The sequence below is a fragment of the Alligator sinensis genome, unplaced genomic scaffold (assembly GCF_000455745.1).
Source record: "Alligator sinensis unplaced genomic scaffold, ASM45574v1 scaffold886_1, whole genome shotgun sequence".
In the NCBI taxonomy this organism is placed as follows: Eukaryota; Metazoa; Chordata; order Crocodylia; family Alligatoridae; genus Alligator; species Alligator sinensis.
In genome coordinates this window covers 443,709-470,600 of record NW_005842040.1, presented here as the reverse complement: position 1 = coordinate 470,600, position 26,892 = coordinate 443,709, and the positions used below count along the sequence as shown (strand labels likewise).

General features: G+C 41.6%; 1 protein-coding gene across 4 annotated transcripts; it reads right to left on the bottom strand.

Annotated features, from left to right (window-relative positions):
• SMARCE1 (SWI/SNF related, matrix associated, actin dependent regulator of chromatin, subfamily e, member 1) lies at positions 1-26,866 on the bottom strand. Of its 4 annotated transcripts, none has more exons than XM_006022529.3 (11): positions 26,640-26,866; positions 23,963-24,018; positions 22,437-22,480; positions 18,934-19,101; positions 16,578-16,658; positions 15,307-15,438; positions 11,513-11,684; positions 7,913-8,085; positions 6,989-7,090; positions 5,278-5,488; positions 1-2,099 (listed from the first exon to the last, which is right to left on the bottom strand). In XM_006022529.3, exons 2-11 carry the CDS (start codon positions 23,967-23,969, stop codon positions 1,888-1,890), a joined length of 1,302 nt encoding a protein of 433 aa, XP_006022591.2. In that variant the 5' UTR covers positions 23,970-24,018; positions 26,640-26,866; the 3' UTR covers positions 1-1,887. The 4 variants fall into 4 exon arrangements, with proteins under 4 accessions (XP_006022591.2, XP_006022589.1, XP_025058706.1 ...); XM_006022527.3 differs by having other exon boundaries at positions 18,997-19,101; positions 26,640-26,865; XM_025202921.1 differs by lacking the exon at positions 26,640-26,866 and adding an exon at positions 26,390-26,449.
• Between the last annotated feature and the right edge of the window lie 26 nt (positions 26,867-26,892).

Here is a 26,892-nt window from a genome sequence, read left to right as displayed (position 1 = left end):
TTTTTGCATCAAAGCTTTTTGCTTTTAATGTTACAGTAGTGAGGCTTTCATATAGTGAGCTTAAAATTTTAGTTCACCTCATTTAAAAAGGAAAGAGGCTGGTGGAAGTTGTTTATATCAAACATAATTAATGTCTTTGCGCATAGGTAGTACAAACCACCGTAATTTAAAAAAAAACCCCACGTTATTTTTTATTGTGTGTAGACCATTTAAAAAAAGAACAGGTTTAAAAAAGCAACATCCTATCAGATACACCACTATTCCTTAAAAACATATTTGAAGCGAATGCATCTTGTGTTCTCTTGTAGTTGGAAACAGTTATAAAACATCTTGTCTACCTTATTTATCAAAAATTACCAAGCAGCTTTTTGGAGGGGATGTCTGTTTGAACTGGGCCACAACACAGATTTTCAATATTTTCATACAGCTGCTAGAGATTTGAAAGCTCAAGGCAAGCAAAACTGCTATTTGCTATGAACTGTTTGTGCTGCATTCACAACACAGCCTGAGCAAGTATGTAGCATCTAAATATTCCTTTGTTTTGCATTTTGCCCCGTTTTTCAATAAAGTTGTCCTAAAGGAGACATTTTTAGTGAGCACAGGGGTAAAATGATGAAAAATGAAGACTGATGAGGAAAAGAAATGGGCCTTCAACATAATATATCCAAGTAATTTCTAGGAGACTGAGCTTCTAATCCTTTGGAAATCCACGTCCAGAAGTGATGTGGATTAGAGAGCAATCCACCTTCCTCCCACTCCCACCTTGTGAAAAGGGATACTGTTACAGTATGAGGGGAAGCAAAGACCATACTTAAAAGATTTAACACCAAATCCTACAGCCCAATCGAGAAAGACTCCTCATAACCTTTTAAAGCCAAATTTCAGTAAGCAACAGCTGAAGAACAAGATGTTTCAGTTCGTAAAAGAAAAGGAGGCTCAAGAACCATAGGAATGTATGCCCTGGTGCTAGTTTTTAGTATTTTATGTTTTTTCCTTGCACATAGGTAGCACTGTAACAGAATTACCTGAACTACAAATCATTATTTTAACCAGATACTTGTCTAAGATACTTTATCTCAAGGGAAGGGAAGGAACCTATGGAGAGACTTATGCAATGCGAGGTCTGATTTCTTGACTATGGCCTGGAACCTACTGAGTAGAAAACCTTCCTTGGTCAATGCCAATGCAAACTGCACCGAGGCATCTGAAAATTCTAGTCTTAACCTGAGCTTTTTGTACAAAAAGGAGTGCAAACACTGCAAATAAAAAAGCCAATTCAGTGTTACTTACTAGCACCCAAGGCTAGAATATGAATTTCCTCAGTCTACATTTAACATTCCCTTTAACGGTCATGATGATAGGTTTGGGGGAAAATGCCTGAGACTAAGTCAACCAAACAGAGGCTTTATGACCCTCATACAAAGTTCAGACTTAAACCGCAGCTTAATTGGTCTCTTACTAAGTAGGAGTTGATACTGAGAGAGAGAGAGAGAGAGAGAGAGAGAGAACTTTCCAACTGTGTCATCTAACGAATCTGAGTTAGAAAAAAGTGGGAGTAATAATCTAATGTTTATGTAAATGGGGGAGGAGGGAGGAATGCTTCTTTTGGGGAGGAAATAAAATAATAATACTGTACATATTATAGAGCAGCAGTTAAAAACAAATTCCGTGTTTTCTTTTTTAGTTTGTTTTTAAGACATCCCCCATCCCTGAAGGCCCCTTTAGGTTGCCATGCTGGTATCTGACATGAAATGACAGCCCAGTGGTTAATACCCAATATCTTTTGGTGACAACTGATATGGACAGGAAGATACAAAAGCCGCACAACACATTTTTAAAATCAAAACAGTACTTCATTAAAAAGAGACACATGGAATGAGTCAATATTTATTCTTTCTTCTCACTATCCTCAGGGGTTGGGTCTGCAGGAGGCTCCTCAACAGTTGCACTATTGCTTTCTGAACCTGTGTTGCTATCACTTGTTCCTTCCTCTGCGGTGCTGTCCACTCCTTCCTGGCCACTCTCCTTATCATCTGGAGTGGATGTTCCTTCTTCACCATTTTGCTGATTTTCTGTATTTTCTTCTGGATGAGGCTCTTCTGCAATAGGACATTTTTCAGTGTCATTTATATTACTATACATAGAATAAATGGAAAATGGGACTGGAAGGGGTCACCTAGTCCACCCACCTGTCCATCCATATCTAACTAGCCTAGCCAGGTGTTTGTCTAAACCTGTGCTTAAATACTTCCAATAGTAGGGGATTCCACATCCCTAGGTAATCTGTACCAATACATAAGAAATCTTGAAGTTTTTCCTAATACCTAACCTAACTATCCCTTGTTGCAATTTAAACCCCTCGCTTCCTGTCCCATTCTTGTGTTCAAACACGACAGTTGCCATTTCCTTTATGAAAACACTTTCATTTCAATTATTAGGACTTCCCAAATATATTTAGAAGATGGAAAGCCATGAGGTAGTCCAAACAGCTGCAAGAATAATTTTAATATTGTTTTATAGCAAGTATTTCTCTTGGTTGCTTACTATTTACAGGCACTGCTCTGGAAAACCTCACTAACTCGTATAAGACTGCTGACAAGACATTCAGTTAGATATGTGATTGGACCTGATCCACAATCTTGCCATGCCAGATGTTCATGGCAGGAGGCACGATTATGAGATTGGGGATCAGATCCTAATCATGCCCTACTGCCAGTGCAGGCAGAACCTAGGATCATGACCCCAGGCTCTCCCTGCACCAGCAAGTAGCATCATTACTCTCAAGCTGTGGGAGCCCACTGGAGCCCTTTGTTCTGGTGTGCTCCTACAGCTGGGGCTGCCAGTCATTTTTCACACATTCAATTTAAGGCATGATGGGAACCAGCCACAAAGCTATCATCACACACATTTTGTGTATTAACTTTGAGCTTATTCTGTTCATGCCATTAACTGCATGGACGTGTCACCAGGTTACTTCTAAAGACATGATTAAATGGTTAATCATGTCTTAAGTGTAACATCTGTGAAGGAACTTAACATTTTTTTTTATAAAAGCACCTTTCGTGCTGCTTCCTAGAAGCTGTTTATAGCTTCTAGATCTCAGAATGGTGGCCACAAGAAAGGAGTAAAACTTAAAGCACTAGAACTTCAGCTTGCCACTGCATTACCTGCTAACCACTCTCACATGTCCTTGAGACATGGCTGCCATTACACTTAAAAAGTAATTTAGATTTTTTCTGCCAGAATTATTGCTTTCTGTGTGGCAAGCCAGTTCAGCATTGGTGTGCTGTGCAAAGGTTGAAGTAGCTTGGCACATGGAGGGAAAGCAGCTATCCACATATGCTAAAAGCCATTTGAGGGCTCCCTCCAACCTCTTTCCCATGCATAACAAGAGTTCTCCATCTTGTTCAATTCATTTTGATGACTACAGTCTAAGGCTACATATAGGAAGATTTACAAGATAAGGTTTTTTCTGAGTGTGCCAGACACCCTTACACAGTGTTCTGGTTTTAATAACAGTCTCCTCCCTTTAAAATCTGAAAGCATTTAAAGGAGAACCTTCCCCTCCTCAATCCTGCCTGCTGTATTGATATTAGGGATGTAAATATGGATTTAGAAAATATCCGTTTAACCTGCTGTAATTAAAACAGTTAAACGATTAATCGGTATGGCATCTCCCAGCCTGGCCCATATGGGGTGCTTCCAGCCCAGAGATATGGTGGGGACTCAGCAGCTCTCATGATGTGCTGGGTGGGTCGGTGGGGTGCACCATAGGGCTAAGCTGCAGGCCCAGGGAGCTACTGTGTGCTCCCTTACCTCCATCTCGCCTCTGCAAGGCTCTGCAGCTGCCATAGGTCCAGCTGAGGGGGGCATATGCAGGTACTGCCAGCAGCTGCAGCAGGAGCTGCAACAGAAGGCACTGCATCTGGCCAGGCACAGGGATGGGCACTGAGGCTCAGCTCCAGGCTAAAACCTTCCCCGCCCCACCACGGTGTGGAGGAGGCTCTGCACCCATGGTGGGCAGAATGGGCCTGCCTGGAACCCAGGCTACTCATGGCAAGAGGCAGGGAGGCTGAAAGTGGCTGCACTGGTACTAGTTAGGGCTGTATGAAGCTTTGGGTTCTGGTTTGATTCAGAGATTTGGCCCGATTTGGTGGCCAAATCTCTGAATCGAATCGGGAGACCAATAAAAAGGTCCGAATTGATTTGAAGCCTCCGAATCAATTCGATTCAAAAAAGATTTAGAGATTCGGGCAGTCTCCACTTGCCACTGCAGGGAGCTGGACCCAGGCTCCATGCAGGCAGGGGAGGGGGGGAGGGGCTAGAGGATGGGGGAAGGGACCATGGGAGGACCCTTGCCAGGCCCCATCCCCTACCTGCTCCCCCAGCCCCACTGAGCACCCCCCAACCCCCACCCACTCTCCCATCCCTGTCAATGGCTGTCCCCTCTGGCCCCAGCTTTAAAAAAAAAAAAAGCACCACACTCACCGGGCCCTGCCAGCCTGGCGGGAGGGGTGGGGGGAAGATCCTCGCTTACCCCAACTGCCTTGTGTGGGGGGCTCTGCCATGAGCCCCCATCCCCCACTCGTTCTCCCAGTCCCATTGCTAGCTGCTCTACTCAGCCCCAGCATCCTGGCCCTTAAAAAAAAAATTAAAAGCCCCACAATCACCAGCTGCTGCAGCAGCCAACAGGACTTCTGGGGGCTGGTGGCAGAGCCCCCCGATGCAGCGTAAGGCAGTGGGGATTGCCCCTCATCTGCCAGCATCTGGTGAGTACAGGGCTTTTTCTTTTTAAAGAGCCAGGATGTTGGGGCTGGGCAGGGCAGCCACTGACAGGGCTGGGAGAGTTGGTGGGGGATGGGGCCTGTTAGATTTGGAGATTCGGCCAATTCAGCGGTGGCTATATCTCTGATTCAGATTTGGCTGACTTGATTTGGGACAGTGATTCGAACCACCGAATCAAATCACTATCTCCTGAATCGGCCAAATCTGAATCCGAAGTGAATACCAGCTGCTTCGCACAGGCCTAGTACTAGTCCCCCTCTTCTCCTTCTCGCTCCTCTCCTCTGCCTCCTCTACCATCTTGTTTCCTGCTGGAGCACTGCAGGGCTTCCCTTCCTCCACTTCCATGCCAGACTGCACCCTCCACTAAATGATAATTGGTAAGCTGTAACTGATTATCACTGGGTTTATCAGTTAAACCATTCACTTTGTTTAACCATTCACATCCCTAATTGATATGTAAAGATTTGAGAGGTCATCTTCCCATGCAGTTACCTGTCTCCATGGGAGTGCTCTCTTCTTCTTTCTTTTCCTCCATCTTGTTAGCTGCCTGCTCTTCCTCAGCAGCTACATTATTTTGACTGCGCTCTGCTTGCTCAGCCGCTTCTTTTTCCCTCTCTTCCTGCCTCTTGCGGGCCTGCTCTTCAGCCTGGGCAATTTCAGCTGCAATTTTTTCCATGTCCACTTCCACCTTCAAACTGCATAACTAACAATCAAAAGAGCAAAAAACCTTTTTACCAATCCTGCATGTCGCTCTCATTGCTTAGCACATTGGAATCAGAAATATCTTGCCTACTAAAAGATATTTGAAAAATAAAACACTACCAGGAAATCCTCATCTACAGCTCAGTAGTTCTGCACACATCATACTATTTGTACCATGGTTTGGGCAAGAATGGAAAATACAGCTAGCAGTTCTGTAACATCAGATTTCTCACAGAGCTGTACCCAGCAAAAACAACATAAAATCCAGCATTACCTTTGATCCTTGGCTACATTCAATGGCTACTTGTTGCAGGTTGAAGCACACACTCCAAGAGGTGGCTTCAACCCACCTTTACTCCTCCTCGATCCCAAGACCACAGTATTGGCCTCCTCAAACGTGTTAGAGCAGACTGAAGGCTGCTTGAACTTAATTTGGCTGACAACCCTACTGGGTCATGGCAGGAACATGGAATCAACTGCATTCTGAGAAGTCCTCTAACCAAGACTGTTTGTATTCTCTGCTTTCATTAGCATTGGTGCACTGAAACACATTGCAGAACAGAAGCGTGGTATACTGCATGTATTTACATACAGCATGCCCCTGTCTATAGCATGCACCTTGATTTTGAAGGGGAGCCAGAAGAAACAAAATCTTTGGTCAAGGTAAAGGAGTGACAGCAGCTAGGGAGCCAAGCTTGCTGCAAGCCTTGTGCACCCGTTGGGTCCATGGACCAAACTGGTACACCAGGCCCAGGGCAGCGTGCTGAGTTTGGGACCCTGCACTGGCTCTGGAGCCACAGGCTCGGTGTAACCCCATATGCTGCCTCCAGGACTATGCACCAAGTTTAGGACCATGTGCCACCTCCAGGTCAAACCATGTGGCTCCAGAGGCAGCACAAAGTCCTGGGCTTAACACACAGCCCCAAAGACACCCTAAGGGGTCAGACCCCGTATGTGGCTCCAGAGCCAGCATACAGTCCCCAGGCTTGGTGTGCAGCCCTGAAAGCAGCACATGGGGTCAAACCCAGCACATGCCTCTGAAGCCAGCATGTGGGGTCAGACCTGGCATGCCAGGTCCAGGATCATGTGCTGGGTCTGACCTGATGTGTAAAGTCCAGTAGTACACCAACCCCACATGCCATCATGATCAAGGACAGGGTTGGGGAGGAGATGGGGAAGAATGGAGGGTGCCTACCCACAGGTCTATTAATCTGGGGCTTGGAGAGGGAAAGGTAGCAGCATTAATTATGAGCCATGGCAATTAATGCTGCCGCTGCTCTGCCTGCTCCCATGCCCCCCCACCAAATTGCCACACCCATGGAGATCTCTGTTCCTCACATATAATGCACACCTCAATTTTTCCTAGCTGGTTTGGGGGGAAAGTGTGGGATATATGCAAAAAAATATAGTATATAACAGAACTGCACAGAAGTTGCAAAGAAGATTCCTTTAGACTTGTGTAATGTGTGGACTTTTAAAACAATATTTTACAGAGTTGTACCCTTTTCAGCTCATTGTTAAATGATTCTGTGCTTTCCAAGAACTTCCTTTTTTTTTCCTGGTGACGCTCTTCTATTTGCAGGAGCTCAGCTTCCAGTTTCCTCTGGAAATAAAAGTAACTAGGTTATAAAACTTAGTATTCAATACTAGACAAAAATGCCTAGAAGCAAACAAATAATTTAGACCACTGTTTTTAATATAGACACATATATGCACATGAACATCCTTATGCTAAATCTGAATTTTCTTATTGGAAGCTTAGTGGTTAAACTGGAAATGTGAATTAAAAAAAGAACCAAAAATTAGAAATACATGGGTTTCTACATTGTTGTAAATATAAGGCACTTTTTTTTTTTACAGATGCAAAAGACAACAAACACCTGACCTGAAAAGCTTTGCAGTCTTCACTGAAGTGGCATGTGCCATACATATATATTCTACTCTAAAAGAAGGAAGAAATTATTTCCTCTGCATTCTTGACCTTGCCAAATCTCTCCCAATGTTATGTCTTTTATCTACGTACAAGCTGCACGTCTCTCTTCCTGCCTTTGTTTTTTTAGTTAGTTAATACACACAAACACACACACACACCAAAGTGCTTCTTTAACAGACTGCTCAAGGGAAACAAAACTAACAGAAGACTGTAACTGGAAGTGCCGTGATATTTAAGAAGTTAATCTACAGCTCAATTACAACATTTTGTCTTTAATTGGTATTAGGTCACAATTTTACATGAAGCATTAGAATAATAGAAGATTAGACCTCACCCTTTGCCTCTCCCAAAAGCCAGCAAGAGGTTAGACACATGAACATTCAGAGGACTGACAACCAACAAGTATATTCATGTAGATGATCAGATGATTTGAGACTTGGAGTACAGCCTAAACCCATTATATTTAATCATTTTCAGATAACTCTTCCTTACCTGATGAACCATTAAAGACTGCACTTGACGTTTGAGAACTTGCATTCTAGCTGTAGTGACAACAGAGCGAACATCGGGCACTACACTTTCACTCAGTATTTCGCTGATTAGACGGTGGTTTCTCTGGAAACGAGCTGTTGCTGTGTGTTTCATAGAAAATCCATCATCATAATCTGAAATGAAAATGCTGAATTTGACAAATCAGAAGATCCAAGTACAACACAGAATGAAAAAAATCTCATTAAACTGCACCCTTAATATACATCACCGACCTTCAATTCAATCAGGACCAAAACAATTGCTAACGTGCCATCAATAAGTTTATGACCTAAGAATTAATTCGAAGTAAAATACAGTAAAAGCTGTGTTAACTGGCATTTTACTAACTGGTATACTCTATTAACCGGAATTTCCTGCCCATACTCTTTCAGATATGCAGGGGGCTCTTTCTGCTTTCTCCTTCTGCACAGCCACTGCACATGTCCCAGGAGGCATGGGGGGGTGCCCCTGGATCTGTGCAGGACAGGGCGGGCTGCTGCTGATAACTGGAATTTTTAGATAACCAGAATTTTTAGATAACTGGCACCCTCCTTACCCCACTCATGCCGGATAACAAAGCTTTCACTATAATCAGATATAAACGTAGTGTTGAGTTTATATCCAAAGAAGTTTAAAAACAAGATTTGCATGAAAATCAAGTTTGTACCTAAAGCCTGAAGTATTTTATTTTTAGAAGAGCTGAGCACCTGTATTCTCTCTGAAGTCAATGGAAGGGACAGATTCTAAATTAATAAAACTACTCTCTTAAGTGCATTCACCCAAGGAACCTTGTCTGGACTAAACAAAGACATTGGATTTTTGATACATTATAATCGGCCTGGCAACTGACTCCCGAGCCCAGCCCCTGGCTCCTCTCCTTTTCCTTCCATCCAGGAAGAGCACACACCAACTGCTGAAACTTCCTTAGCCTGACGAAGGGTTTTTGAACCCGAAAGCTTGCTTAATAACTATTCTCCAACCATTTGGGTTGGTCTAATAAAAGATATCAAATTCACCCAAGGAACCTTGTCTTCACACAAATGGACAATTCATCAGTAACAGTACCCCACTGGTAATTAATAAAAAATGTATACCAGATGAAAGATAAATATCAATTGCTGGTTTCTTATATGCTGCTTCAGAAAGGAGAATATATCAGATAAAGGCTTGGTCTTAAGCCTAAGACAAACTTTTCTGACACATTTTTAGAAGAGGAACAGCCCAAAGAAGGTACGTATGATAGACCAAAGAAATAATTTTCCTGATTAAAATGTCAAGTGTTAAGTTTAGAGAGACAATGTTATTTAAAGGATGGTATTATTTAACTACCTGCAAAATTGCTGTATTAACTAGGTATTAATGGAATATACTAGATACTCCATTTTATAATTAGAATCAAATTTGACAATCTGTACCAGAAGAAGAAACTCTCCAGAATTATGAAACCACTTTTCCCTTTCAATAGCTCCCAACATATTAGTATCCCAGGGTTCAAAACATGTCAAAGGGTAATGGTCCACCTAACATTCATTTTCTACTCTCCCTCTTCCCTGTGTTTCACTGACATTCTTTCCCCTCATTCCTCCCCATAATTAGGTTAGTCAAAAGGGTTTGTTAAAACCTCTGTGCAGACAAAGAGAAAAAATACTAGTGGCCTTAACATAGTTTAAGACTGTCCATAGAATTGTTACTATTATACCTTCAATATGTACCTTTACTTAATTTGAATTAATCTTCCTAAATATCTCTGCTTAGACAAACCTTGAAGGTGTATGTTTAACTTCACATATTTTATATAATTATGGAGTCAAGACTGAGATTGCTTCTCCCCCATTCACAAAACTGGAGGGAAAAGGCCTTTCAGGGGATAAGTTGTGCATGATGTAAGGAAATGTTTTGAAAAGTCCAATTTTGACTGAGACTAGTCAAGAAATGGCTTATTCAGTAAAGAAATATTCCATTTTACATTTCAAAGTATGAACTATTAAATGAACTGAAAACGGAAACACATCTGTAAAGTAGCAAGAAACGTGCTGACTTATTTTTTAGATTTTAAGGCCAAAAATGATCATTATAGTTCAATATAGTCCTGCATATATTGTACCATGGAATTTCAACCAGCAGTTCACTGATAGCTCATATCTCATTTTTGAGCTACCACATAAAGACATCTGATCTTGCTTTAAAGATTTCAAATTACAGAATGACATCTCTAAGTAAACTGCAATGGTTAATTATCCACATAATACAAGGCTTTTTTATAGCTTGAAGCAATGTGGCTTGTTTCCAACCCCTGGATACTATTGTCTGTGTGTCCCAGGCTAAAGCATTCGGAACTGCAAATGGACCCCCCCCAAACAAACAAACAAACCAAACCCCACAAGCAATAACCAAGGCTTGCAAAATGGCAATACATTAATTCAACGTGGAATTTCAAATCCCACTTCTTATTTATATGCATTCATCCAGAATACTGGTAGCCCATTTCAACCCTGACATAACAGGTACAAATCACTGAAATGGTTTTGGCAGCTGGTTATGCCTGGGTTGAATCTGGCTCGGGGTAGCCAGGTAGAGCATCAGCTTCTGAAATGTAAATTACTAAATTTGCTCCATTCCCACAAGTTTAACACAGCCTGGACCTCACACAGTGAGAAGTGCTACCTGACATGGGAATTATCTCAAGGATGTACTTGAACAAAAATGTGTGTAATCATCTGGCTACATTTTCACCCTCAGGTTTCAACAAGCAAGTACTTTATTTGGTCATCTTAAGCCTTTAAAATACACGTTGATTATCTTTATGACTTTTTCCAGTGGGTGGAATGCAGAAGCTATAGGAATATTTCCCCTCTTAGTCAACAAAATTCAACACTTTTCTCATTAACTTGTCAACAGCAAGTGCTACTTATCTTTAAAAACCAGTTAGATTGAGAGAAGCAGGTTTTTTTTTTTGAGAATGAAGTGCAAGCCTACTATGATGGAATTCCCAATAGATCCCATCAGAATTATATGCAACCATTATTAACTGACAAAATTCCTTTCAAATAGGAATCAAGAAATCTTATGAAGTACTTCACAGATTAAAAAAGCAACACCCAGTTGCTAAATTTGAAACAGTAAATGAGTATTTCTCATTACAGGCCAGGAGAATATTGGTGAAATGTTTTCTTATTAAGAGAATAAAATAGCTACCTGACCCTTGCTCTAGACAGCTGTGAAAATTTACTCTGTCCCCCAGGCCAGATCTTCAGATTTGAACCATGACACTTGTGGGCTGGATCTGGAGATGGTGGCAGGACAGGCAACAGCTTCATGGGGTTAATAAAGCTATTACTCATCCTTCTGCCACTGTATATTGCCAAATGGGCTTGACCCATTTGGCAGAGGGCTCGGTCCCTGCTTTCACCATCCCTGGATGCCTGCCTGGCCCCTTTACAAGCTCTGAAGGCCACACAGCACAACTCCACAGGCCATAAGTTTGACAATCCTATTTTAGATTGTATGTCATTAGGAGGAGAATATGCCTCACTGAAGGTGTATACAAATCTTCCTGCTTACCATCTGGATCTTCTGCTGGCTGTATGCTCATGTAAGGTTCACCTTTCTCCATACGTGACTGCCTTTGTCGGCTTTCTTCCTCTAATGCAGCCTCAGCACGACTTTTTGCATTGATGTAGGCAAGGTAAGCAGGTGAGTTATGGTAAGCCTTCATAGATTCATTGTATTCTATCTGAAATTTGACAGATATTATTTTATTGTACTTAAGAAACACTGTGTCTCAACAATCCTACTTTGCAATATTTGGCCCATGTTTATAAGCAAAAGGACTATTTGGTATAAATGACTGGTCTTTCCTTCCACTTTCCATTTCTCTTTCAGATATGTGCACAAATTCTTCACATCACTCTTGTTTTATGATGCTCTAATGTGACCAACTGGGGAGCTCCTAAACAAGTTCCAGGAAGAGGTTACTTCTGGGTCATCTCATGCTATCTTCACTTGAATCCTTACTGATACAATAAAAATGTAATGTTTAATCACTACGTCCTTTTTTTCTATAATTATCTACAGTCAACCTACATTTCTGATTCAATCACTTTCAATTTCTCTATGTGACAAGAAATTCTGTGTTTGCCTTGATCCTCATCTCCTCACCTTTCTGGCTCCAATGCTTCTCAGCACTTGCTTTTTACTATAGAAACAATCATCATTTTAGTCACTTCTGACTTTTTTTTTTTAAAGTGGCAATGGAGTTTTTTTGTTGAGTTCTTCAACCCTTACCCAACTTGGAGCGATCCATAATGTTGCAGCCATATCATTCTTTCGCTTCTTGTAGCAGGACTGTGTCACTTCCTACACATTTGTTAATTTACTTTCCCTTTCAGCTCATTTCTTTTAACTCTTACTTTTGAAACATGTCTATTTTGATTTCAAAAGATGATGTGAGTTACTCTATAATGATATATGAAACTCTTTATATACCCAGAGGTGTCCTTATCATTTTTATTCATGTCAGATGACAAGGATCCCATTGCACTAGGTGCTGTACAAACACAGAACAAAAAGATAGTCCCTGCCCCAAAGAGCTTACAATCTAAGTGTTGAATTAGTCCTTTATATTAAGATAAAAATTAAGTAGAAATCCTGGACTTTCTTTTAAACAACAGAATAAACTCTTAAAAACTTACCTGCTATGATGATAGGTAACAAAAAACTAATGATACTTTATTTTCCCATCAAAAATGAGATTGTCAGTGTTGAATTATGCAAAGCTATACCATGAAAGCCAACTCCTAAGTGACTGAACAGCAGTACTTACAGAGCACCAGTTTTGAAAGAGGATTTGGGTGTTAAGATATTCTTTTTCAACACTGATGTTGTACAGTCAAATCCATTCATTAATTAGTTAAAATTCCCACTCAAATATACACCTTTCATTTTGAATTGGGTCTACATCTGGCCAGTCACTGTTGATGCCCAATTAGTAAAAATCCAAGAGGTGGATGAGGATATATTTCGCTTACCAAAACTGAAAAATCTGTCCTTTCTAAAGGCCTAAATTTCTGTCCAGAAAAACACCCTAATAAAATACTTCAATGTGGAGAACTAGAAGAATTCTTCCGACGCCTGCGCCTCAAAGAATATTTCCACGACCAAACTGAACCCACTCCCAACAACAACTCATCCTCTGACAACATTCAAGAAAAGATCAATGCCAAAAACCCCCCAAAAACATCAGATTGGACACCTCACAGTGGACGAAACCCTAACCTTGACCGCTACATTGACTACTTCAGGGAAAGAATGAACAATGAAATAATCAGCAACACACTCCACCACAACAACCTCTCTCTACCAGAGAAAAAGGCCATAGAATCTCTAAGATCTAACCACCAAATAGTAATAAAACCAGCAGATAAAGGAGGAGTCATAGTCATCCTAAACCGTGAGGATTACATAAAGGAAGCCAACAGACAGCTCTCTGACACCACCTACTACAAAGAACTACAAGAAGATCCTACTCCCCTTTTCACCAAAAAACTCAACAATACCATCAAATCATTTCCACCAAGATTACAAGAAAAACTACAGACCTTGACCATAAATAAAAACTTCTGACCAATGTTTGGAGGTCCTTTAAATCTATCCTAGGTGACTGGGATCAGGGCTGAGTAGGTTAGAATATGGGTTTCACACTAACTGCAGCTAATGCTCAGTGCGAATAAGGGCAAATAGTTCTCCATTGCCTTTGGATAACTCTTCCTATGTCCATCCTTACAAAAGATGGACAAGTTTATCTGACTAGGAAAGAATCCTAGAGTTTCCCAGAAGAAAGAATACTACAGGCACACAGATAAGTTTTCAACCATTAGCAGTAATGGAATTCATGGAAAGAATAATTGCAGGTTTGGCTGAAATACTGTAGTCTACTACTAGAACTATGAACACTGGCGCTTGGATAATATAGAAATAAGTACATTAGAAATACATTTGGATTTTTTTTCTTGTCCCTTTTGCTTAAAATGCTTTTTAAAGCAAAAATTGGTCAAAATTGTCAAAAGATATTGTTTCATTAGCCCTGTAGTCAAATGTATCTCTTATTCAAATTCATAAAACAAAACCTCCAGTCTTTAGTGTCTTGACAGTGCCTCTAATACTTCACTGTCAGTCATTTCTACCCCTGAGTTAAGGTTTTTAGCCAGCTAGAGCTAAAAAAGGTCATAGGGCTGTAAAATGAGAGAGAGACATTACCAGGAATGGCTAACAGACAGCAAAATTAAAGACTATTAAAATAGAGGGGTCATTAAAACCTATGGAAACAAGATAAATTAGCAGGAAGACTCCTGGAAGACTGTTTCAGGCTCAACATTAAGAAAAACTTCTTCACAGTCAGGGTGTCCAGACTGTGGAATAAGCTCCCTCCAGAGGTGGTGCAATCACGTACTCTGGAGATCTTCAAGAGAAGACTGGATGGTCACCTTGCTGGGGTCACCTGACCCCACTTGTCTATCCTGCCTGGTGCGGGGGCTGGACCTGATGATCTTCTGAGGTCCCTTCCAGCCTTACAATCTATGAAGGGCATGAAACTAATTCTTATTGTGCATGCTTTTGGGCAGAGCCGCACATTACAAAACCATAAAATTTCATTACAATATGTTCAATAAGAGTGCAAACACGTAATAAAATAAACCTGTAAGGTTGCTTTAGAGATTTATATTTGCTTTAAATGGAACTAAACAGCACTCAAAGGTACTATGCTGATGACAATAAAGTCTGGGAAGGTTTAGAATTGAATAGGAAATCTATCAAAGACAGAAATACCCAATTACCGGTGGGGGCACATTTCTCACAGGAGGGCCACTCTCTCTCCAATCTCTCAGTCCCGATCCTCAAGGGAAACTTATACAACACTTCCCAGAGACGAGCCTATGAGCTCCATTTCATCAACCTGCTGGATACTAGAGATCAGGGACTAAACATAGACATTGGATTTTTGATACATTATAATCTGCCTGGCAACTGACTCCCCCGCCCAGCCCAGCCCCTGGCTTGTTTACTTTTCATTCCATCCAGGAAGAGCACACACCAACTGCTGCAGCTTCCTGAGCCTGACGAAGGGTTTTTGAACCCGAAAGCTTGCTTAATAACTATTCTCCAACCATTTGGGTTGGTCTAATAAAAGATATCAAATTCACCCAAGGAACCTTGTCTGCCTATTTCCATTTGAGGTATATACATATGGTTTCATGAGTGTCTCATACACACCACGATACAGGAAAGATAAATTTTCTTCTCAGACCAGTTCCTAGAAGAATCACTGGTAATTAACATCCCAGATTTCTTCCATTTACCTTTTCTGCTTCATATTCATTCAAATACTCTTGCTTCTCTTCATCAGTGAGGTCTCGCCACATCCCTCCAATAATCTTGCCAATTTCCCATAACTTCAAATCAGGGTTGGACGCCTTCACTTGGTCCCAAACCTTAACAGAAACAGCTGGAGCTTTACTACTGATATCTAAAGACTTCCATATTAAACATTTTATATTGTCATCTTAGCGTTCTTTCAGGAAACAGCACTACAAAACAAGGCTACATTAAGAACGAATCTCACTAAACTTGGTTGATTATTTTCTGGGGCAGGAAGACAGTAGTGAAGTCATGTACTGAAAAAGGCAACTGACTGATTTATTCATAATGGCTTCGGTTTCATCAGAATCTTGCTTTTAACCCTGTTATTTCTCTTCTTAAATGCACATCACTTCATCTCTGGAAAAAAATTAAATATGCTACTGCATAAACACGTCCAGCAGTATTTGTGTTCAGATATATGACAAAAGGCAACGAACTGTTCAGATCAGAATTTGGACCTTAGTGTATTCAGCAAATATTTCAAATCTTTTCAGTCTTGCTGATCAATTTGAGTTCCAACAAGTTCTGATTCCAACAAGAAGTTTTTAACTTTATAGTGTTATTTCTTGCCAGGAGAATGCCACTTCATTTGATTTTTTGCCTTAAGGCAGGCTTGCTGGTAAAGGTACTTTACCAGAAGTTGAAGCATTTCCTTCTGGCTCACCCACTCCTCGAGACTGGATCACACGCCCTCCCCATGCCCAATCAGATTCCAGACTCTCCGCAAGACAATCTCCCACTTCCTGTCAGTTCATAGAACAATGAAGCAAATGGTGCCAGAGGCTAGGTCGGAGAAGGAGAGATACAAAGTCCACTCACTGCTACTCTTCATGTCCAGCTACAGCATTGTACCAAGCCCACTATACCACAAGGAGTACTTTCTGCATCAAGAAATATTCTGCCAGTTAGTCACAGGAACTGCTGCATGCGGCAGGGTGAATCCTTGTCAGCAGGGACAATGATAATGAATTATGACACTTTAAAAGAACATTATTTCCCCAGAAGGTGGCAACCATATACACAGACCAGTCTTGCCATTAGTCTGAGGTCAACTGTGTTTTAAAACTCCCCTTAAGAATAAGTTCTGCAGGCGTTAGAAGACAATGTTTAGAAGATAGAACTATGACAACAGCAATCAACTGTTAGCACACACAAAGACTAACTTTTAAATACTACTTATTCAACCTAAAGCCAAACATTGTGTACCCACCTTTCTGCTATACCTCATGTAGGGCATCAGAGGCTTATCTGGTGGCTTTGGGGGTTTTGGAATTGTAATACCAGAAGAAGCCTATAAAAGAACCGGATAAATCCATTTGTTAATGTGACCATTGGGTAACTTCAATACATAGCAATGTGGGAACATGCTCATTATGTGGATATATATATCTAAAAAAAAAAACAACAGGTACCATAACTGGCTCTCTCAATATCTGGCCATGTTTCCCCCCGCCCTCTAAATGCGTCTTTAAGCATCAATTTGTAAAAGGTTCCAGTGTAAAAATCCAGTAGGGGACAATCTTCTTAAAAACCTTAAAGCAGTACCTAAAAATTTAATTGGAAGCACTAGACCCATTAGGTTGCTTTCTTCGTTTTGATGAGTGACTGTTATTGTACCTGTTTTGACAAATGTAGCATTAAAGAAGTTACTGTAGGAAAAAAGATAAGGAGAAAGTGTGAAACAGTACGTTATCGGGATATTCTTTTGTTCTCAAATCCCTTTACAAATACCATAAACATTTTCATGGAAAAGTGTAATTTGGAGCTAATCCAAAATTAATTAGAAAAACATCCCTACTAGGAAACTGATCCCTCAACCTGTGCATTGTGTGTATCCAAACTGTACTGTCCTTGTCCAAATTAAGACTGTGAGCTCCTTGAGACCTTGTCTTCTTTTACGTTTGTACAACGCCAAGTATGTTGCCTGCACTCAAAAAAAAGACACTAAACAATCAGTGTTATTGACTGAAAACTGCAGCATTCACTTGTTCTTCTCCCCCAGTCTACAAAGCATCTCATTTAGAAATAGTGCCCTTATAACAAGACAGGGTTTGCATCTTCTAGAAAGTTCTGCTGGTATCATATTATTGGTAACAGTGGTAGATTCTGAAGGCGTCAATCCTACAAACTCTTACACATGCAAGTAGTTCCATTAAATGAAATGGGACTATTCTCATGTGTAAACTGAAGTGTACTTACATTAAGAGTTTCCAGGATTACAAGTTATGGTTACACTTGATCTTAGCCAAAGGGTGAGACTAGCACTTAGAACAGGCCAAACAGAACAACATCCAGTGTTTTACTTCCAAAATTTTTATCTGGATATTTTTGTTTCATTACATTTATGAATTTCTATGAAACAATGCATACATACTTCCATATAAATATAAAAATGTATATGAGCTGTACGCATTACTAAATGTATACATATATACACACACAGATGGATTTGAAAAACATTAACTGAAATTGTTTAATGCTTTTAAATTAACAAAATTCCATACATATATTGATATATGCATGGCAGAGAAAGCTGTTTATGCTTATGACATACAGAAACAATGAAAGTTCTCAGACAAAACCTTATTCGTGTATTCAATAAGAAAAATGAATTCAGACCCTATGTTCACTTAAGCTCCGGCTCGTATCTTCACTATGGGGGAAGAAGTTTCTTATTTAAGCATTTTATCAGTTGATTTTTAATTTAAAGAAAGGGTTTCATTACAGAGGGATGAAGAGGCTATTATATTAAATGGCAACATTTATAAAGTTGACAAAATCTTATTAATACTGCATTCTAAAGTGGCTAGAAATTGCACAGTATTTATGTTTACATCAGTGGGCAAAAAAGGTTAAAAGTATAAAAATTAATAAGGCCATTTGAATTGCAAAGATTGCAGAGACTAGTGAGAGTCTAGTTTTTGTCTTGTGTGAATGTGCAAGGTGTTCTGTATCTTTCTTATAGTTCAGAGGATTCTTCCCACATCACTACATTTCCTCCACTTCATGCCAAACATTCCCTGAAGGGTTATGTGGCAACTATTTAACAGGTAACCAAAGTGGAGAGGAAGCAGGCTCCCTTCAGATCCAATCAACATCACTTCTTTGGTTGGAGAAATCACTGCGAAACTAACTATACAGACTTAGAGAATGGAACTGGGTCCCTTGCACTGCTAAACAGTATCATGTAACCATCTGTTAAAATTTCTGCATTGGAACTTACTTTGTCCTCATTTTTGTGCCAACAGCCTCAATAAAATTTGTAATTTCCTCCCTCCAAAATGAGCATATGATTCTCACACAGACTAAAAAGACCTCTTAAACATGCAGAAACCACTGAGGCTTCAAATCTTGGAAAGCCTTTCTTTTTGAAAGTTTCTCAGATGGAAATAATAAGTATTTTTTTGCTCCATTTAATAGAAGCCCATGTTCCAGTACAACATTGCACAATGAAAGGAGGTGGGGGGAGGGGAGGGAGAAAAGAGGGAAGAGTTAGGAAAAAAAATCAAAATTAATTTTCTGTCTTTATAAAAAGTGACAGCAGCCAAGATTCAGAAGAACCTAACTCTAAAGCCATTTCTGGTCAATTCCTGTTGTTTGCCGGATGATGTAATAGTTGATTCTCCTACCGTGACCCGGCTGTTGGTGCCCGGGTTCCCTCCCAGCCTGTAGTTGTTGTAGGCCAGATGGCTGTATGGATTGTATCCCACAAACCCTGGTGTGCTGGGCATTTGCTGATGGAAACAAATGAGACAAAAACACGAATGAGAAATGAGCTCAAACGAGGAAAACACAGAAATGAAAATGATCTGCAATATGGCATGCAAAAGCAACCAGAATTTAAACAAAGCAAATGAGGTGTAGCAGTTGATTTCCCTTCAACATGTAAAACCTATTCCAATTGAAACCTGTTAAGGAAACAGGATTTTTAGCCAAACATGTCACTACAAACCTGTAACTGCTGTTGTTTACTACTATTAGGTGTGCAATCTTCTCAAGAAAGTGTGCACAAATCCTGTGCATCTATTAATGTTAGCAAGCATTTCTTAAAGTAACCAAAAAATAGAAGGAACGTAGCACTCAAAGAAAACAGAACTTAACATACGTGGCAGCACACTGCATACAAGTTATGCAGAAATCACCAATACCATCATTTACCATAAACACCAGCAAAAGCTCAGGCTATCTATCCTCTCTTCAGAAAACCTTACACTAATACAACTAATATTATGGTAGTAGCAATCAAAGTGCAGCCTATGTACCCCTAGTGGTATATGGAAGCCTTTCCTGATGACCTGCCAAATTAAATGTTTGGGGAACTAGGCACTAGGAGCCTGGGAGTGGTGATCCCACATGGTATTTTTTTCTTATGAGGCAGCCTGCAGAATTGGAGGCTGGAGAAACACTGCAATATAATATACATATTAGAAACTACAGATTACATTTAATCTAATCAATTTATTATTTTATTAATGTTAAAACACTTACAAAATAATACATCTTGATACCCGTACTAGAAAATTATTTTCAGGGGGTCATTTTTTGTCTTTCCTATATTGCTGGTCAATTTCATTTTTTCAGGGATTCACAGTACTCTACATTTTTCATCGTGACCAAAAAGCCAGATGGTCCTATGTTTTTCTGTTTTCAGATTAAATTTCTGTCTTGCCCCTTTTCCATGTTCCCCAGTTTTGCCCAATGTCTTTGTTCAGGGCAAAAAAGCCCAACTGTTCAACAGTAACCCTAGTCTTAACTACAGGGAGATGAGAGCACCACTACAGTTTTCACTTTACAGAATTTTAGGTTTCTTCAGGCTCTACCTTGGTACTTGGTGGTTCCACACCTCAATCATGCAGTATGTAGTCTAAACTAGGTAGTTTTTTGGCCTTGGTTAGCAGCACATGGGGTCTCAAAGTATGCTTTAGCAGTGGTATATTTTACAACTTTTGTTATAAAGTCATAATTGAATCCAACATCCCTAAGAATCAAGATAGAAAGGCTGTATATCAAAGGGAGCACAAAAACAGTTTTTAAACCAAAGTACACCTAACTTGTACACTCTTCATTGTGAGGATATAGACACAGTGTAGTTAGTTCACTTTGACATGCAAACGCAGTAGTAGAATTACTCCTTAACGGACAAGCTCCAAACATTAGTATTATACTGCTAAGTCTCTCAGTGGATGACAGCAATTGCCATTCACCCAAACAGTAACTACTAAACGTAAATTCATTTTTCAGTAAGCTGTTACTTTAGTACAAACCATTATAAAATACAGAATATGTTCAAGTAGGTAAAGTTAGGTCTTTCCCACAAAACAGTTGGGCAACAAAGTAATCTACATGTACCTAACTATTTATTGTTACAAGACACAAATTCAATACAAGAAAAGCACAACAGAAAATTTATTTCATATACAATGAATCAACTGATGTTGATTGATGATACTTTCTATACTACAAAATCAAAGCTGATTGTGGAGGAGTGAGAAAACATGTAGGTCCACTTCATTCTATATTTACAGAGCCCATGTTACAATCTAAAAAACTGCACATTAAGTACACTGAGTAGTAGAGAAGACATGCGTGTAGTACAGTGCACACACTACTCGTGGATCTGAGGTCATAATCTCATGTACTCTAAAGACTTGCTTATTTGACCAAAAAAAAAATCGGTACGTGTAGATTAAAAAAATTAACAAATTCTATATCCATGCAGTGTCCCACTGAAGTCAATGGTGCTCCACACAGATGCAGGGAGCAGACTATACCGATCTGATACAGGATTGAAACCTATCCCATTAACTTCAGTATTAATATAAACCAAATACGAGCAAAAACAAAACTCAAAGAAAACATGATCTCAAATTACTTCCACAATGGAATAGTTGCAAGATAATATTTGCAAGATAAAATTCAAAGTTAATAAATTTATCTGAAGAAAAGAATACACTCTATGGTAACACCAGAAGTATTTTCTAACCTCTTTAATTTTCATTTAACAAAATCATAAATCATGGGATTTACTTCTTTTCAATTTTGCAGACCAAGAGCACTACTATGCATACAGGTTTTGAAATTTCCTTAGGCAAGCAATTTCACTTGTGCTTCAATTTATTCTTTTGTACAACAGAGGTAATTACCCCTTTTCACAGTGTGTCAGATGTTTGAATGAAATACATAAAATGTTTTCCAGTCCTCAGATACGAGTTACACTAGGAGTGCAAGCACTCCTTGAGTGATGTACTATTTACTATGTTATTAGAAAACACTAACTATTTGTAGAATATCTTACAGGTATGCAAGTCTCAACATCTTAGTGTATTTTCAAACAAAAGTCCTTAATTTCTCAGATATGCCGCTGCACGATCCAAAATTACAATTAATGTTTTTAAAAAGGCATCATTCTGTACTATGAACTGAACTATATTCATACTAAGGACAGAGTACTAATCCCTTCATGGTTTCCAATGAAGTAGCAACATTTCATGAAGAGGGTTTCATTATTCTGATACAATATAAAGAAAATGTGCATAATTCTACATAATGCTAAAAATAAACTTTAAGCACAATTGTAAAACTACTCTAAAAAGAAATACAAACATTCATCTTGAAAACTTGGGAAGCTGTTAAGCTCTCAAAGGCAAGAAAATTTTAAATGAACTATGACACTTCATCTGTATGTTATTGTTGTAAACACTATAAATATCCCACTATATCAACATTAAACACATATACATTTCTGATATTCCTAGCAACACATACTATGGGTATAATTTCAGGGCAAAAGCTCAGAGAAACTCACACATATACTTAACTTTACTCATATAAGCAGTCTCATTGGTTTTAAGTTTAATGCTTGCAGGATTTGGCCATAAAAAAGAGTGATCTTTATCTTACCTGGTCCCCTCCCTTTTTTAAAATCAAAGTTAATTTAAACTAAATTGATGAGCATCATTTTTAATAATCTTTACTTACAGTATTTTAAATACTAGATGCCTCCAGTGAATAAATTACTTTAAAGCCAGGTTACCACATTTGTGTTAATGAGAAAAATCACTATACTTACGGTTGTGGGAGCTGGGGTAGGAGGTGGGGCATAAGATGGCCTTTCTGTTTTAAAGACAAAAGAAAATAAATACGTTTTTTCTTGACAACTTAAGCCGTGTATATGGCACTTAAAAGAGTGTAAATCATTTAAAAATGATTTGGCAAAAAAGAGAAAGGTGAGATCTTTGCCCCATAGTTTACAAGGGGCAACAACAAAATAAGAAAAAACTGAAAGCATCACCACTGCTGCATTACTAACCTTTTATTCAGACATACTAGGAAATAGCAAATGTATTGATCTGCAATCAGTTAAAATAAGGGCAAGGAGAAATATAGTAACAGAAAATGAGGAGAAACTGGGCGTGTCTACATGAGACATTTATGGACTAATTAGCTCCAGAATAAAATGTCACTGTCTACATGTGCAGTGTTATTAGGAAGATGTAAACTAATTAAATCTGCCACAGAATAGTTCTTCCAGACACAAGTACAATCCTACAGTGGAGTTATTTACCCCACTGCAATGCACATGTAGAGGATGATAGGCCTGGCTGGGGCATGAGGGTGCTTCAGTGCGAGAGGCTGCCTGCCACATAGGCCCCCGCACTGAAGCACCCTCATGCCCCAGTCAGTCCCGGGCTGGCATGCTGACTCCTAGGGCTCCCAGCCAGGGCTGCACCACTCCAGCTGAAGATACTATGGTCCTGGGCGCACATGTAAATGCTGTGCTTGGGAGCAATAAACTCCAGCATGAACTGCGCTGGAGTTTATTCAGCTGTGTTAATTTCACATGTATACATGACCACTAGATAGCTAACTAGATTTTCTTTAGGGGGAAACAGACAGAATAAAATGTAGTTTTTCCATGTATATGTATGCTTCAAGAAACAGCAAGATAAATTTTATAATCACAACTGGACATTTAGAGTGGTAACCAGAGCAGGATTCAGGGCCAACTAACTGATGGTTCATCAGTAATTACTGCACTCGGTAGTGCAGTGGAGTTGCATCTTACGTGGAGGTTAGGTTCTAAAGTCAGCGCGTAAGGCGAAAATCATGTATAGTTAAAATTACTGTGCCAGCAGTGACTGCCTCTGCCTCCAAAACCTCCCACCGCCGCTGCGGAGCCGTGTTTAGAGCTGTGCGGCCAGTGGCAGCGGTGCAGCGTGGGGTGGTGGCGGGGATGGCTGCGTGCCGCCTGGCCACCACCACGATGCCACCCGGCGGCTGGCCACACAGCTCTGGGCACGGCTGCATGGCAACAGCGGGAGGTTTTGGAGGCAGTGGCTGTCACCGCCATAATGGGCCACCAGGTAAGCAGCAGTGCTGTGTGCAAACTCAAGCTCCACTCCCACTCCCACCCCACATATAGTTGAATTCGCATAAGTTAAATGCGCGTATGATGTGACTGACTTCTATTCCTTTTAAAAAGAGCCTGATCCCACAGCCATTTATTATGTGACAACAACAGAATTAATCGCGTAAGGAAGGGCTACTAGATCAAGCTCTCCTTAAATAAAAAAATAAAAAAATCCAGAAACTTACTTGACATTTTGATGGACTGGACAAGTTTTCAGTCAGCTAGCATTATAATTGTTATGCTGAAAGACAAAAAAAGGACACCATAACACTAAACATAAGTCTTTATTTTCATTTTATTTTTTAAACTTATACCATCATAAGGTATCTATTGATGGCATGTCAAACATATGGCCTGCAGAGCTGTCTCATCTGGCCCACAGGGCTCCTGGACAGGCTAGGAAAAAGGGAGTAAAGGCCACTATCAAAATCTGGAATACAGAGTCCCAGTGGAAATTTATTTCAGCAGCAGGGGGCAAGTGATAGCTGCATTAAGCCCCCTGGCTCCCTGATGGTGCTTGCCCTGCTGTCCCTGCAACTAGTTCTAGCCTGAGAGCCCCACATCAAGATGAATTTGACACCCTGATATACTGCAATTAAAAATCATGGCTGCCTATACACGTGTTCATGGATGGGCATTTTAATAAGATTGTTTCCCAGAGAGTTGTTTTAGTTAAAACGCTGCAGTGTCACATGTATTAAGCCTCCACACATTTAAAAATGGCAGCAGGATGCTTTAACTGAAGCTCATTCAAATTAAAAAAAAAATGTCTTTGTGTATTACTGTTTCAAAAAATTAAGAATATTGTGTGTTGGATTTCACTGATATGGCTTCACTGCTGGCTTCAAAGTTCTGATGGTAGTGAAGGAGCAAGCAGGCGTGTATGGTGTCTTTCAATCTTGGTATAACGGAAAAAGCAAGTGCCAACAGTGTCAGATACAAGACCATAAATAACCATGGGGAGATTGGCATATGCAACCACTAATAAACATGAGCTCAAAGAATGTAAATACTCTATAAACTAACAGCAATATCGTACTAACTTTCAGCATGAGAAATATCCCCTTGAAGACTTAGGACAACAAAATCTGGGCCTAGCCCTGTCAGAGTAACAGAGAAGTAGGGCTGGAAGGGGCCTCCAGAGATCATCTAGTGATTCTAGTCCAAACCCCTGCCTGAGACAGGATCACCCCTATCCAAACCATCCCATACAACCATGAACACCAACTATTACTGCTGAAATTCCTGATTCCTATTCTCATACAAAAACAGAAAAAAATCCCTACTGCAGGAGTGGGCAAAATACAACCTGTCGGCCAGATCCGCTAGCTAAGGGATTCTACGCGGCCTGCAGCAGGTCCCTTGGCACCACCCAGCCCAGGCACAAGTCAGCTCAGGCCATAGCGCATGCAGCTGGTCCTACCACCTCCAGGTGTGGCCGGGGGGGGGAAGGGAAGGGGCAGTGGCCAGACTCCACTTCCTAGCAGACCCCACATCGGTGGCTCCTTCTGGCTGCTGCCACTAGTGTCACCATTGCTGCTGGACCTGGTTCTGCTGCCCAGGCACCCTGGTTCGTCTGCCCCACACCCACCACCAAAGGCACTGGACAGAGTGGGTGGGGCCTCCACGGAGACTAACCTGGGACCCCTTCTGGGAGGGTGGGTTTGGCTGGGTGGGTGGGATGGGGTCATGGGCTGGTGGCGGGCAGCATCTGGGAGTAGGAAGGGGATCATGGGGTGGTGACAGCACAGGGCCAAGGCCCAGGGCAGAGGGATGTGTGGAGAGTGGATCATGGCTCATGGCCGCTCCTGGCTGCCACTTCCTGCCTACCTGTGGTCCCATCCCATCTGCCTGGCCAAGCATGCCCTGCCCAGGCATGGAAACCACAGCTGGCAGCCCCAGCAGTAGATGTGGGGCAGACAGGCCATGGCTAGACAGGAATAGCTTCCCTGCCCCCACCCCCATCCTATTGTAAAGGAAGGTCCTGTCCTGCAGCAGCAGGAAGATCCTGAAACTTGTCACATTTGGGGGCGATAAGGCCAAAGAATCTGCATATCGAATGGATGCACACAGGTACTTGGATTTATTGTTATCATTTGTAGTTGCTCAGTCAGGAGGCGGCCACCCAGGTGTGTTATTTCTGAACTAGGGGTTTTTATTCCCACCAGGAACACCAGCGCCCTGGAGAGTGGGACAGGGGACAGGCAGGGAGCTCCCAGCCACGTGTCCAGGTGGGGTGTGAGGGCAGGGAACCCAGGGCAGCAGCTGGGTGCTGCACCTCACATGAACCCAGAAGATGCTGGGGGTCACTCCCTCCAGCCAAACTGCGGTGGGGGGAGGGGTAGGATCACCTGGTACCGCCCATTCCAAGATGGGGCGGAGCAGCCCCCACCCCCCATTTTGGGCTACTTCCTCCCGGCTTGACCCAGGCCTACCCAGAGACCCTCCCCCCTCCGACCTGTCTTTGCAGCTGGGCCCGGCTGAAGCACAGATCCGGGCGGGTCCCGCGCATGCACAGTGCGCCCTCCCAGCCCCTTTGTCCCGGCCGCGCGGAGCCGCCTGCGCTTTGGCCCCGGCACTTTCCACACACGAAGTTGCCGCCCTTCCCCGACCTTTGTGGCTACTCCGCTTCTCCGCCCAGCCTCCCCCAGGCGCGGCTGGATGCGGCGGGAGCCTGGCGGCTCCTGGGCGGGACAGGCGCGGCCGGGCCGTGGCGAATCTGCGGACCCGGCAGAGTTGCTGAGGCGGGGGTGGGTGGAGGATTTCCCTCCCGGGTGCGCGTGGGGGGAGGGGCACCTATTGGCAGAGCCGCCGCGCTGCGGGCCCCGATGCGGGCGGAGGGGGAGGGCAGGTAGCACTCACCAGCTCCGGCCTCGGCTGCGGTGCCTTTGTCCCCGACGCCGCGCTGCGGGGCGAGCGCCGAGCAGGGGAGGAAGCGACCTGCGCTTCCGCCTCGGCACTTTCCACAGAGAACACCCCCCTCCCCCACTTTTCCAGCAACCCTCTCCGAGTTTATTCCTATTGCGTCTCCCTCAAAAAGCACCACCGCGCCCAGGGCCAGGGAGAGCGGGTTATTTTTCTTTCTTTCCTTCTTTTTGGCGAATCAGCAGGTAGG

Excerpts from the sequence above, each read along its gene's own strand:
- SMARCE1 (XM_006022529.3), bottom strand. Across the intron at positions 16,659-18,933 it reads TGACCAGAAATGGCTTTAGA|GCTTCTTCTGGTATTACAAT; the intron begins GTTAGGTTCTTC and ends GTTCTTTTATAG. Across the intron at positions 8,086-11,512 it reads GCCAGCAGAAGATCCAGATG|ATTATGATGATGGATTTTCT; the intron begins GTAAGCAGGAAG and ends TTTTCATTTCAG.